Genomic DNA, 13,618 nt, shown 5'->3' on the forward strand with positions numbered 1-13,618 from the left:
AACATTGATCCTGCTTCCTGTAGGTAGGTACACACCATTCTTGATTTAATTGATTTGTGTCCTTAAAGTTTAACAGTTTGGCCAAAAGCAGAGCTATTAGGTGAGAACTAGTCTTACCTCGTATTACAAATGCTGTGAGAGAGATTTAAAGCAATTGGATTTTCTGCAGGAAAACTATTTTGTGACATGTTTTCTCCTAAAAAAAAAAAAAAAAAAAAAAACATTTGTGCAATCAGATTATGATCATTATTATTGAGTACCTATAGGAACCTACAGCCATTCTATGCAATAACTACCAATCATCAGAACACAGGAAGAATACATAGTTTATATTTATTTATTTTTTAAAGCATCGCTATTAGCTCAACCTCACCACAAATTCAAATAGCCAATGTGGCAACTTCCAGACAGCGATTGCTCAGCCACATCACCAAGCCACCAATTTTTTAATTAAGGCAAGAATTTAAAACTCATCTGGGCAGATCTGGTTATTTGTTGGGCTCAAAAGGTAGCCAAGATCTTGAGGAACCGTTCTTATTGAACAAGCTTCAAACATGACTTGCTTACAGTTCCCACCATTACATACATTAACGCAAGACAGCATTCCTGATCATTAACTACTTACTTGGTGGAAAGTAAAGCCGGTTAGGTAGGGCATTCTTCTTATCGCCATCAGAACTGCTAGTGCTGCTCCAGCTTCCCCAGCTACCACGGCTAGCTCGCACGCTGCCACGGGAGCTGCCACACTCCGAACTTGAGTCAGAAGAAAACTTATCCACAGATTTCTTTTTTACAATCTGATTGCATTCTGCAATAAGACAAAGAACCAGATACTGAGGTGGACCCTGTATGGGGCTCTTCTGTCACCTGCCAACATCATTCTGCATTTTCTTGCTAACTTCTAAAGATAATGGTAACTATTCAAATTTTAGCACTAATTCATTCATCTCACAGATCTTCATCTTATTGAAAAGCCACCAAATGAATTAACAGTGACTTTAAGGCTATGGTTTCTTTTAACCGCACTCCAAAAATTACACTGCACTTCATTCTCAGACACATGGAGGAATTAAACACAAAAATGCTCATCAGTGATGTGTCAGATAGTACAGTATGTTCTGTGTGCTTGCGCCGAATGTCATTTTCAACTGAAAATGGATCATAGTCACAAACAAATGTGACAAACCACTTTCTGAGACTGCACTGATTCATTCTAAGACACTTGTATGTCGGTGTGCGACTTTTCAGGCGAAAAAGACGCTCAGCGCAAGCAAAGTCAGACAGGACTCTTGGCTCTGAAATCACATACAGCTCTAGTTAAAGAAAACAGAGGGAATTCAATGACAACTAAATAACCAGAATGTAGCATACTTTATACATGGAAATTGACATTACTATTTTGAAGTGTGAACTTAACACCATTTAAGATCTATTTTCTCTGTTCAGCGTAAACAGCAAAATATATAAAAGAACAAAATGAAGACCTAAAGTACCTCTATCCCCACGTGGTGGTAATCTCCCGGTTTTCTGTTCCCCTCTGCAAACATCCCCATTTGTTAAAGGATTCCAAAGTTTTCCCCTGTTTGGAGTCCTTAATGTCGGTCTTTCACCATCCTGGTAATTATGTTTCAAAGCATTTTGTTCGGTAACTCTGTGTAAAATCGGAGATGAACATTTTTATTGATACGGACTCCTCAAATCCTAAAACCCCATTTCCAATTAATTGACCACATCAAAACCTTTCAAAATGTATTAATATTATGGAATTTGTCTGTACAGATTAATACTGGAGACGAGTGGTTAACACCTAATACTTGCTTCCACCATAATATGAGAATGCCTGTAACAAAACACGTATACACAGAATATAAAGAATGGGTGTTTGTACACTATTAAGCTGAGAAGGAACAACAGACAAAAATAAAACAAAAAAAGCAATGTGCCACCAACTTGTGCAAATGTATGATGCTATACAGAGTCTTGAATTTTCCTGTAGTAGGTAAATCTTGTTTTGTTTTGGTCTTCCTTTAATGTGAAAAACCAAAAGAAAAAAGAAAAGAAAACCAAGAGAATTGGGGAAAATAAATGACAAAAACATTGAAGGTACGTCCAGTGGGACTGGGGATAAAAGTTCTTGGATAAGGAGCTTGTTGTTCAGACGGCACACCCAACTCTGTGCTGCTAGTTTGGAACTGAATGGTCAGAGATTTCCTCTTTATTATGACCAAAACTCACAATAAGTTTCAATAATGCTGTATGTATAAAATATCTACAATTAAGTATGTTGATGAAGTTACGTGTTAGGCAACTAGAGCACAATACTAAAGTATGTACTATTATTATTACCTTTTATTAATATGGCGCCACAGGGTGTCCAGGTCGCCATACACAGATTAATATTTACAAATATACATCATGTATTAAGATTTTGCTCTTCAATTACATAATACTTACTGCAAATTCAGTTCCATAGGTGGAAGATTTGTGCAATACATTAAAAGTCATCACTGTGACCCAACTGTAGACCATAAACTTTATACACTATTTCTACAGCCACAAATTAAGTTGCAGATAAGGCTATTTCAGGATTACAAAATAGGTTTAATTATTATTCAGAATGGACGTTAAACAATGACCTGAAAGCAACTGTGGTGCGTTACTATGGGACAGCGGAGAGCGAGAATCACCTTGCAGGAAAGATGCTGTTCTTCTTATTTTTCCTGGAGCAACCTCTATTTTTACTCCAATTTAAATTTGGGAAAATTCCATCTCTCTTCTCTACTGGGCTCTTTCTCCGAAACATATCTTCGCGCTAAAAGACACATCACAAATAAATTAATAAATGGCCAATTCAATTATTCACAGGTAAATCTCTACAGCAAAAACACTTCAATTATTACAATTGGCAGCGCTTTTTCCATCTTGTTTGTTTTAGAAGAGTGTCTGGGGAACAAGAAAAATATAAATCATACCCATATATTTAATGATTTAAAGTTTAAATGAGTGGCTTTAAACAGAGATCTGTGCTGCAGAGGGCAGTAGTAGAGAATAAAGAAGACATTTATAGACTGTTTGAAAACAATGTATCATATATTGTCTACATGTATTACAGATCACCGTGTCATTTCATACTTTTCCATGAAAATGTCACTGCCGTCACCACTAGGCTTTTTCTATGTACCGCTGTCATTACACTGCACGCCGCCTCCTCATTTACTTCTCAACCCCAGTTGTTTAATTACAGGTAAATTACCTGGGAGCTAGTTACAGACCAGTGGTGAGGAAAGGGGAAATAATAAATAGTGCATTAGGGACAATGGGATGTCTGGAGGAGACAAAACCGAGCACTGCATGAGAAGAAGGCTGCTGATGAGGGAATAACAATTGTCTCTAACTGAATAAATGCGAAGACTATAGGACTTATTTACCAATAGTGTATTAAGGGGTGTGACATTTGAAATGGAACACAGCAGAATGTGGATAACTGTAAGATAGGCCATGATAGTAGTTAACACTGCAAAGTATTTTCTAGTGACACTTTGCATACCTTCAAGCTCTTCACCAGGGGCGTCACTAGGTACAGATGTGTCCTGCTACATCTTTGCTGCGTTCGCAGCAAATCGCGCAGGCATGTACCCTATAGTGGATACGCGAACTGGTTTCGCTCCCGGCCCGAGATAGGTAAGCATGTTGTGGTTGCAGTGCATGCCGTAGTGTATGCTGCTGCGGGCAGGTACATGGTGCAATGCGTGGACACGTTTGTAGAGCGATAAGCAAAGATGTAGCAGGAAACATCTGCATTTGTAGGCTCCATAGCAAACGTTTTTAAGGGTCCCCATATATCACCCAATGTTGAAAAATGTATATAAAACATGTAACTTTGACTAGGAAGACGGGCCCCCCTCAGCCCTGGGCCCCATAATAGCTGCACTCTTTGCACGTCACACATGGTCCTGTTCTAACACAACCTAGCTGTACTAATCCTCATTATGAGCAGTTTATGCAACTTTGAAATGTTCATCAGTAAATTTAAAATTTTGCGAATTTAGAAGTTATTCTCAAGCAACGTAGACTTAAATCTATCTCTCCTATAAAGTTTATTAGATGTATGCAGCCATTTACAATTGGGAAGTTACTAGATCCTTAATGGACAAACACAAATGTAAGAAAAAGTATGTATATTGGTATAGGTATACATACAGCTTTACTTATCCTGCCATCTACAGGCCAAATGAGGAAACACCATCACTCATTGTTGGAAGAAAAAAAAAATGATCTCATTCAAATCCAGGTTGCAAACCATAATATTTTCAGTATGTAGTAATATTTCTTTAGTTAATTTACAGAAGTATTGCTACAAATATATATTGCTACACATATACTTACACTCTGCAATAAACAGGCTACATTGCTAAAATATTAATTATTTTGATTACAAATGAAAGTGCAGATGTTTCAAGATTGTCTTACCGACTACCAAAGCCCTACATAACCAGGGCCCAAGGTACCTGAAGCCGCTACTGATACCTTACTGCCCCGCTCGCTTACTGCGATCTGTAGATGGACTATTATCAGTACCTAGAATCTTCCTGAATTCATCTGGGGGTCGAGCTATTAGCTTTTCGGCTCTGACTCTATGGAACTCGCTTCCCCTCACAGTTCAAGAGGCCTCCACTCTAGAACCCTTCAAAAACAGACTCAGGACCTATTTACTAATGCATCTCCTTTCAGAGAAAAGTGCTTTATAAATCACATTTTTCTTATAATAAAGTATAATTTATTTTGCGGTTTTACCGGGTCACACCATCTTCCTATTAATATAGCCTACTTTATATTAATTACAAAACCTATTATCCCTATAATTAAAGGCCGTCACACAGTGATTTTGTCACGCAAAATGTTAGTTTTTGACCAAACTTTCCAGACATTGTTGTATATCTGTGGTTCCAAAATGACAAGAATGGAGCTTTAATAGGAATACCAGATTATCAGCCAAGCAACACAATCATTGAGCAGTTATTGGTATTTGCCTATAATACTAACCAAGCTCTATGTATCGAGGCCCATTAGCTTATTGTGACCAAACCTGAGTTTGTGACCAAGTCATACACACATCTATCTGTTTAAGCTCAATTAGGATTGGGATGGTTAGGTTTAGGTAACTGAGTGAGGTTAGCGTTAGGTTGTGTGTGTGGGGGGGGTGGTGGAGGTTAAGGTTAGGCACCCCTAGGGGGCAGGGTTAGGGTCAGGCACCGCTGGTGGAGTTAGGTTTAGACAGGGGGAAGTGTTGGAAACGAGGAAGGGGGGGGGGGGGGGACTTGCATTTAGGAACTAATGGGGAGGGTTAGGCTTAGGCTACAAGAAGGGAGGGTTAGGGGGAGAAGGGGGGGAGGGTAAGTATACTTACCCGACCCCTGTCAGGATACAAACCATCGGCATGCCGCTGTAGGTATTGTGGCAGGAGGCATTCTGACTGCCGGCATTACATAACCATTCCCCTACAAGGTATCATCCAATGTCCAGCACATACATTTTTGGTTAGAGCACAAAAATGTAAATGCTACTGTTTTTTCTGGTTTTAAAATATAGTAACTGACAAATATCTTATGCTCTGAAGACACTGGATAGGTCACTGGACCAACAATGAATAACTTCGAGAACCCTAAAATTACATTTCAAATTTATATTTTTCCTTCTTGTAGACATTGAACTGACCTACAATGTTAAATCCAACTTGATGAGTTGCATAAATCTAAAGTGCACACTTTCTTGATTTTGGAATTAGAAACTGAACTGACCCGAACTTTTAATTCCAGAATTAGAAGAGTGTCCACTTTAGACTTATGAACTTTTCTGCTCTCAAGTTCAGCATTCTTTTTTGATTTTGGATTTAACATTTCAGGTTGATTCAGTATTTACAAAGAAAAAATAAAAATGTGAAATGTAACTTTGGGTTTGTCTTATTCATTTCTTGATACCTCTTCATGCATTTCATCATGTACAGGGCCACATTTTCCCCATATTGGCATTTTGGAGGAGGATAACTTGTGTCTCCCACTGACCTTCTCTCTGGCGGGGTGCTGCGGATTCTTTTCTGCTGATGAGACATCTCTGTCTGATGCCTTTTTGGAAGAATCTAAACTTTCTTTGTGAAGCGTTGGGAAAGCCTGGTGCTTATTCCCTGGAAAAAGACAAAACAGGTCCTAAATATCTCAGAAATATATGATTAAAGAAACAGAAGGTGTATTTAAAATTGAGAAGATTTTTCTTTCATTTACAGTAAGCTTTAAAAATATGTCACTTTAATTTCCGATGGTCTATTTTAAAAAAAAAAAAAAAAAAATTAAAAAAAAAAAACAACCTCTGCAATCTTCTAAAGTTATATAATACAAACACTGAGGAAATAGCAGAGTAGCCATGCCTTCACTGCAGATCTCCAGAAGCTGCTTTACGCACAATAGTTATGAGAACCACACACAGATGTAGCATAGTGAATAGTGATAGCTACGTTCCAACAATCGCTTTTCCTGCTGTATGACAATGCAGACAGGCTGTTAGTGTTTAGAGGAGAACGGTGCAGGTGTAAGTAGAAAGGTCAATGTCAAAAGTGCCGATAATAAATATTCTCCTACAACTTCCCCTACCAGCCCAGCGGCAATACGCTATCAGTTATATACTCCTGGCTTCCGCTGCCCCAGCCGCTTCATCTACTTGTTAAAGCCATGGGCTCAAGAGATTAGCGCAGTGTTTATTTTAGTCTTACTCCTGGGAGATTATATTTATTTTCTCTTTGTTTCTTATTTTCTTTTATGTACACTCTGTATTTATATTAAAGTCTTTATCATACATACTCATCTTTTATACTTTTGATTTTTCTTCACTTAGACCTGAGTATAGTCACTTACCTTTTTCCTCTATACCTGTGTGTGTTTGGGGAATTGCACAACTCTTTCTTCTAGCTGCTTTTTGTTGTAATACTCTGTCTTAGAGACACTTCTACTGCTCAAATATATTGGTTTCCTAACCTCATCTTTCTAGGCTGTTCATGTGTTACTGCACATCACATATAATAATCCAAGAATGCTTAATGCATAGTCTTGAGACCGCATTTACCAACATGCCCCTTGTAATGAGCATATAGACTTTAAGACTATAATTATGGAGCATCATGGCCTTTATAGGGTCACACATTAATAAGACTGTGCATGCAGTTAGCACAATTGTGTAAACCACTGTAAAACAAAGGAACACATATTTACCCTCCACCTTTCTGAAAGCAGCTTGCGGTGGGGTCCGCATCTGAAGTAAACTCCTGGACGTGTGCTCTTCAGGTACTTTACTCGGTGGAGACAAACCACAAAAGTTCTGTTGCTTGGACTCAGATATGTTTTCTGAGGAAGCTTTAAAATTCGTTTCCATAGGAAACATACAAATTACTGGTTCCTCCTCCAAAGTGTTTTCGTTTGCAGTCCTTTGAGGAAGTAGTAAGGTTTGCAGTGCAGGTTCCTCTTTAGTCTGAGCACTGTCTGGCCTGGATAAGTGCTTTTGGTTACCCGTATCTGTGCTGTCTATAGAGTTAAAGTCTGTCCACTTTTCAGATAGCGTTTCACTACAAGCAGAGTCCTTTGGCGATGGAGGCTGCATGTCTGAGCCAAACTGTTGGCTTGAGTCACAGGCTGACACACTGCTGGCTGCTGATGCAGTGCTGGCCTTTTGTTTAATGCTATAGTACACAGAACACTTGTGCTTCTTCTGAGAGTGGCTGTATGTGGCTGGTGCCCTCTTGGAGGCATTCTGACTGCGGATGGGTAGAGCAGCAACAGCCAAGTAGCCCTTTCCTTTGCCCTTATCTGGCGGACTGCAAGAGTCTGTAAAACTTTTACAGCTGCCCCTGCAAGGTGATAAAACAAAAACAAAATGAAAAGGCCTTCAATATGCAGAAGCTGTCCAGAACAGAGAATATAGCAAAGCAATATGCAGAAGCTGTCCAGAACAGAGAATATAGCAAAGCAATATGCAGAAGCTGTCCAGAACAGAGAATATAGCAAAGCAATATGCAGAAGCTGTCCAGAACAGAGAATATAGCAAAGCAATATGCAGAAGCTGTCCAGAACAGAGAATATAGCAAAGCAATATGCAGAAGCTGTCCAGAACAGAGAATATAGCAAAGCAATATGCAGAAGCTGTCCAGAACAGAGAATATAGCAAAGCAATATGCAGAAGCTGTCCAGAACAGAGAATATAGCAAAGCATAAACAAGAATGGACTAGTTACGGTAACCTACCTAAATCTTAACACATTTAAAAAATAAAAAAATAAAACAGCCGTATGTTACATGCAAGCAGAATATGCTTTTAAGGCAGACAAGTTATCCATTAAAACACTGGCACATTTTTAAAGACAGATGTGATTGAGAGCTAACAATGGGAAACACTTTAGGGATATCAAATGAGAAATTATATTCAGGTGGTGACTCATTTTGATAACTTCAGAAAGAAAATGATTATTTAGAAATAGTTTAGATTACAGGAGGTACCTACAATGGGAGCTACTACCATATATATCTAATATGCAGATCTGAAACTCTACATTGTATGTATTTATTCATCCAAGTATGTGTGTAACCAGAGTTTGGTGAATTTAAAACATCCTGCAGTCCTCACTGGTTTCTCTTTGTATGCCTATGCTGTAGTCCTGCCGTATACGCTGTAATCCTCACTCTTTTCTCTTTGTATGCCTATGCTGTAGTCCTGTCTTATACGCTGTAGTACTCACTCTTTTCTCTTTGTATGCCTATGCTGTAGCCCTGCCTTATACGCTGTAGCTCTCACTCGTTTCGCTTTGGATGTCTATGCTGTAGCCCTGCCTTATACGATGTAGCTCTCACTCGTTTCTCTTTGGATGCCTATGCTGTAGCTCTGCCTTACACGCTGTAGCTCTCACTCGTTTCGCTTTGGATGCCTATGCTGTAGCCCTGCCTTACATGCTGTAGCCCTCACTCGCTTCTCTTTGGACGCCTATGCTGTAGCCCTGCCTTATACGATATAGCTCTCCCTCGTTTCTCTTTGGATGCCTATGCTGTAGCCCTGCCTTATACACTGTAGCTCTCACTGGTTTCTCTTTGTATGCCTATGCTGTAGCCTGCCTTATACGTTGTAGCTCTCACTGGTTTCTCTTTGGATGCCAATGCTGTAGCCCTGCCTTATACACTGTAGCTCTCCCTCGTTTCTCTTTGGATGCCTATGCTTTAGCCCTGCCTTATACGCTGTAGTCCTCACTCGTTCCTCTTTGTATGCCTATGCTGTAGCCCTCACTAGTTTCTCTTTGTATGCCTATGCTGTAGCCCTGCCTTATACGCAGTAGTCCTCACTCATTTCTCTTTGGATGCCTATGCTGTAGCCCTGCCTTATACAATGTAGCTCTCCCTCGTTTCTCTTTGGGTGCCTATGCTGTAGCCCTGCCTTATACACTGTAGCTCTCACTGGTTTCTCTTTGGATGCCAATGCTGTAGCCCTGCCTTATACAGTGTAGCTCTCCCTCGTTTCTCTTTGGATGCCTATGCTGTAGCCCTGCCTTATACGCTGTAGCTCTCCCTCGTTTCTCTTTGGACGCCTATGCTGTAGCCCTGCCTTATACACTGTAGCTCTCACTGGTTTCTCTTTGTATGCCTATGCTGTAGCCCTGCCTTATACACTGTAGTCCTCACTCGTTTCTCTTTGGATGCCTATGCTGTAGCCCTGCCTTATACGATGTAGCTCTCCCTCGTTTCTCTTTGTATGCCTATGCTGTAGCCCTGCCTTATACGTTGTAGCTCTCACTGGTTTCTCTTTGGATGCCTATGCTGTAGCCCTTCCTTATATGCTGTAGCTCTCACTGGTTTCTCTTTGGATGCCTATGCTGTAGCCCTGCCTTATACGTTGTAGCTCTCACTGGTTTCTCTTTGGATGCCAATGCTGTAGCCCTGCCTTATACACTGTAGCTCTCCCTCGTTTCTCTTTGGATGCCTATGCTGTAGCCCTGCCTTATACGTTGTAGCTCTCACTGGTTTCTCTTTGGATGCCAATGCTGTAGCCCTGCCTTATACACTGTAGCTCTCCCTCGTTTCTCTTTGGATGCCTATGCTGTAGCCCTGCCTTATACGCTGTAGCTCTCCCTCGTTTCTCTTTGGATGTCTATGCTGTAGCCCTGCCTTATACGCTGTAGCTCTCCCTCGTTTCTCTTTGGACGCCTATGCTGTAGCCCTGCCTTATACACTGTAGCTCTCACTGGTTTCTCTTTGTATGCCTATGCTGTAGCCCTGCCTTATACACTGTAGTCCTCACTCGTTTCTCTTTGGATGTCTATGCTGTAGCCCTGCCTTATACGATGTAGCTCTCCCTCGTTTCTCTTTGTATGCCTATGCTGTAGCCCTGCCTTTTACGTTCTAGCTCTCACTGTTTTCTCTTTGGATGCCTATGCTGTAGCCCTGCCTTATACGTTGTAGCTCTCACTGGTTTCTCTTTGGATGCCAATGCTGTAGCCCTGCCTTATACGTTGTAGCTCTCACTGGTTTCTCTTTGGATGCCAATGCTGTAGCCCTGCCTTATACGCTGTAGTCCTCACTCATTCCTCTTTGTATGCCTATGCTGTAGCCCTCACTAGTTTCTCTTTGGATGCCTATGCTGTAGCCCTGCCTTATACGCTGTAGTCCTCACTCGTTTCTCTTTGGATGCCTATGCTGTAGCCCTGCCTTATACACTGTAGTCCTCACTCATTTCTCTTTAGATGCCTATGCTGTAGCCCTGCCTTATACGCTGTAGTCCTCACTCGTTTCTCTTTGGATGCCTATGCTGTAGCCCTGCCTTATACGATGTAGCTCTCCCTCATTTCTCTTTGGGTGCCTATGCTGTAGCCCTGCCTTATACACTGTAGCTCTCCCTCGTTTCTCTTTGTATGCCTATGCTGTAGCCCTGCCTTGTACGTTGTAGCTCTCACTGGTTTCTCTTTGTATGCCTATGCTGTAGCCCTGCCTTGTACGTTGTAGCTCTCACTGGTTTCTCTTTGGATGCCTATGCTGTAGCCCCGCCTTATATGTTGTAGCTCTCACTGGTTTCTCTTTGGATGCCAATGCTGTAGCCCTGCCTTATACAGTGTAGCTCTCCCTCGTTTCTCTTTGGATGCCTATGCTGTAGCCCTGCCTTATACGCTGTAGCTCTCCCTCGTTTCTCTTTGGACGCCTATGCTGTAGCCCTGCCTTATACACTGTAGCTCTCACTGGTTTCTCTTTGTATGCCTATGCTGTAGCCCTGCCTTATACACTGTAGTCCTCACTCGTTTCTCTTTGGATGCCTATGCTGTAGCCCTTCCTTATATGCTGTAGCTCTCACTGGTTTCTCTTTGGATGCCTATGCTGTAGCCCTGCCTTATACGTTGTAGCTCTCACTGGTTTCTCTTTGGATGCCAATGCTGTAGCCCTGCCTTATACACTGTAGCTCTCCCTCGTTTCTCTTTGGATGCCTATGCTGTAGCCCTGCCTTATACGTTGTAGCTCTCACTGGTTTCTCTTTGGATGCCAATGCTGTAGCCCTGCCTTATACACTGTAGCTCTCCCTCGTTTCTCTTTGGATGCCTATGCTGTAGCCCTGCCTTATACGCTGTAGCTCTCCCTCGTTTCTCTTTGGATGCCTATGCTGTAGCCCTGCCTTATACACTGTAGTCCTCACTCATTTCTCTTTGGATGCCTATGCTGTAGCCCTGCCTTATAAGCTGTAGTCCTCACTCGTCTCTCTTTTAATGCCTATGCTGTAGCCCTGCCTTATAAGCTGTAGTCCTCACTCGTCTCTCTTTGGATGCCTATGCTGTAGGCCTGCAGATATACTGTACATGATCACTTATAAACCTAACAGACAGAAAATGATGATTGAAGCCATTTTCTAAAATTGTATGAGTATTACTTCTTTAATGGGTGTGAATTACAGGGCACTGAGACACCACTGGTGTGGAGAGATACAAGTGAAAGAGTTCACCTAAGGCTCCTCCTTTTGGTGTAAATTGTCCCAAAAACAAAACACAGATACTATTTGTCTAGAACTGCATTATGTTGCGACGAACCTGCTTTTTGCTCTAAAATTGCAAATTTGTCTACATGGCTTAAAGGCCAATTTAGATGCATGCATAATTAATAAAAGGAGCAATTATTTCTCGTTATGCACATTTCATGTACACTACTTTATGGCAGCTGTGGATTTTGTATTTTCTTTTTTTTTTTCTTTAAAAAGTAATTTTTCTTAAGTTATCCAGTATCATGAAAACCAGCAGTAATGGTATACAGTAATCACAGGTATAAAAACCAAACTGTACATACAGCAAGCACAAATCTAACAAATGGGTACAGTGCAACAATTCAAGTGTCTGTATTCTTTTCTGATATCTATTATTATCCTCTCATCCTCAAATATTAAATGTCATGTCAAAGGGTAATAAGTGCTTCAATACACAATCTGACATATTGCACGTAATATATACAACACTGCCGGTGAACTTTTGTATTTTCTTTAGTTTGACTTTATTTACTACTTGATTTTTACAGTACATACCTATTATAATCTTTTTGCGCAATCTAAGTAGTTTATGTATTAGTAGTCTGGATTACATATTTTAATTACATTTTCAATTGTTCCATAAGTGTTTTTATTTCCTTTAGTTTTTTTAAAAACAATTTAAGTTTATAAAAACATCAGCCTGCAACGAAAGGGTACATAAAGTCTGCAATTAACTAATAATAGACATCACAATTTTTATACCTATTTAAAGGAAATGGTGGTCTGGACTGTCCTTTCAGGAAATAAATTGTGGCCGACAACAGCATCCCGATCGTTGGTATCCCTTCCACCCCTAGCCCTCCCTTCTTGTAGCCTAACTAACCCTCCCCACCCTGCACCCTAACCCTCCCCGTTACAACCTAAACCTAACCCTCCCCCTTAGTGCCTAACCCTAACTCCCGACAGTGGTGCCTAACCCTCCCCCCTAGGGGTGCCTAACCCCAACCTCAAAAACCTTCCCCCCCAAAACCTAACCCCGCTAGGCTCCCTAAACCTTACCCCCCTCCCACCACCAAGAAACGGCTAAAGCTAAGGGTGCCCCAGGCTTGTCTCGTTCGGTCTGGCATCCTTCGGAGTTCCGACGTCGGGATTAAGATAGGCGTCGGGATTTCAACACCTATTTTAAGTCCCTTGTCGGGATTTCAGTGTAGGTATGGAGACTGGCGGCAATCGCAGCCGTTGGGCTCATAACTACATCCCATTTAAAGTACTTCAAAAATCAAATTTGGTGTATGGTGTTATTACTAAAATGTATGTAAGTATTATCACAAGATATAAAACGTTAGCTTTTACCCTAGAAGAAAGCTTCTATTTCCCCTTAAAAAAGCAGTTTGATGAATGTTTTTTTATTAAAACAGAAAAGGGACTGTTGTGTTTTCAAGTAAGCTATGCAATTCCAGTTCGTCCGCTGACATCACAACTGGGGGGGCATTTGAATGCCCGCCAAGCTGAGACGTCAATCACCGGCAGTAACTGCACCATGAGTATGGACGTATAGCAAATGCGTAGATATATCAGCCATCTGCTGTGCTGCAGAG

The 13,618-nt window shown here is 41.0% G+C and overlaps 1 protein-coding gene across 1 annotated transcript in view; it reads right to left on the reverse strand.

Annotated features, from left to right (window-relative positions):
• Window positions 1-13,618, reverse strand: part of TMEM131L (transmembrane 131 like) — a 135,220-nt gene that overhangs the window by 32,331 nt on the left and 89,271 nt on the right. Inside the window, exons 25-30 of the mRNA XM_088475318.1 lie at window positions 7,260-7,891; window positions 6,063-6,181; window positions 2,688-2,812; window positions 1,494-1,651; window positions 626-808; window positions 118-196 (exon numbers count right to left, since the gene is read on the reverse strand). Coding sequence (XP_088331444.1) covers window positions 118-196; window positions 626-808; window positions 1,494-1,651; window positions 2,688-2,812; window positions 6,063-6,181; window positions 7,260-7,891 — 1,296 coding nt within the window. The remainder of the gene's footprint in view (window positions 1-117; window positions 197-625; window positions 809-1,493; window positions 1,652-2,687; window positions 2,813-6,062; window positions 6,182-7,259; window positions 7,892-13,618) is intronic.

The sequence above is a fragment of the Taudactylus pleione genome, unplaced genomic scaffold (genome assembly GCF_031769625.1).
Source record: "Taudactylus pleione unplaced genomic scaffold, aTauple2 ptg000170l, whole genome shotgun sequence".
Taxonomy (NCBI): Eukaryota; Metazoa; Chordata; class Amphibia; order Anura; family Myobatrachidae; genus Taudactylus; species Taudactylus pleione.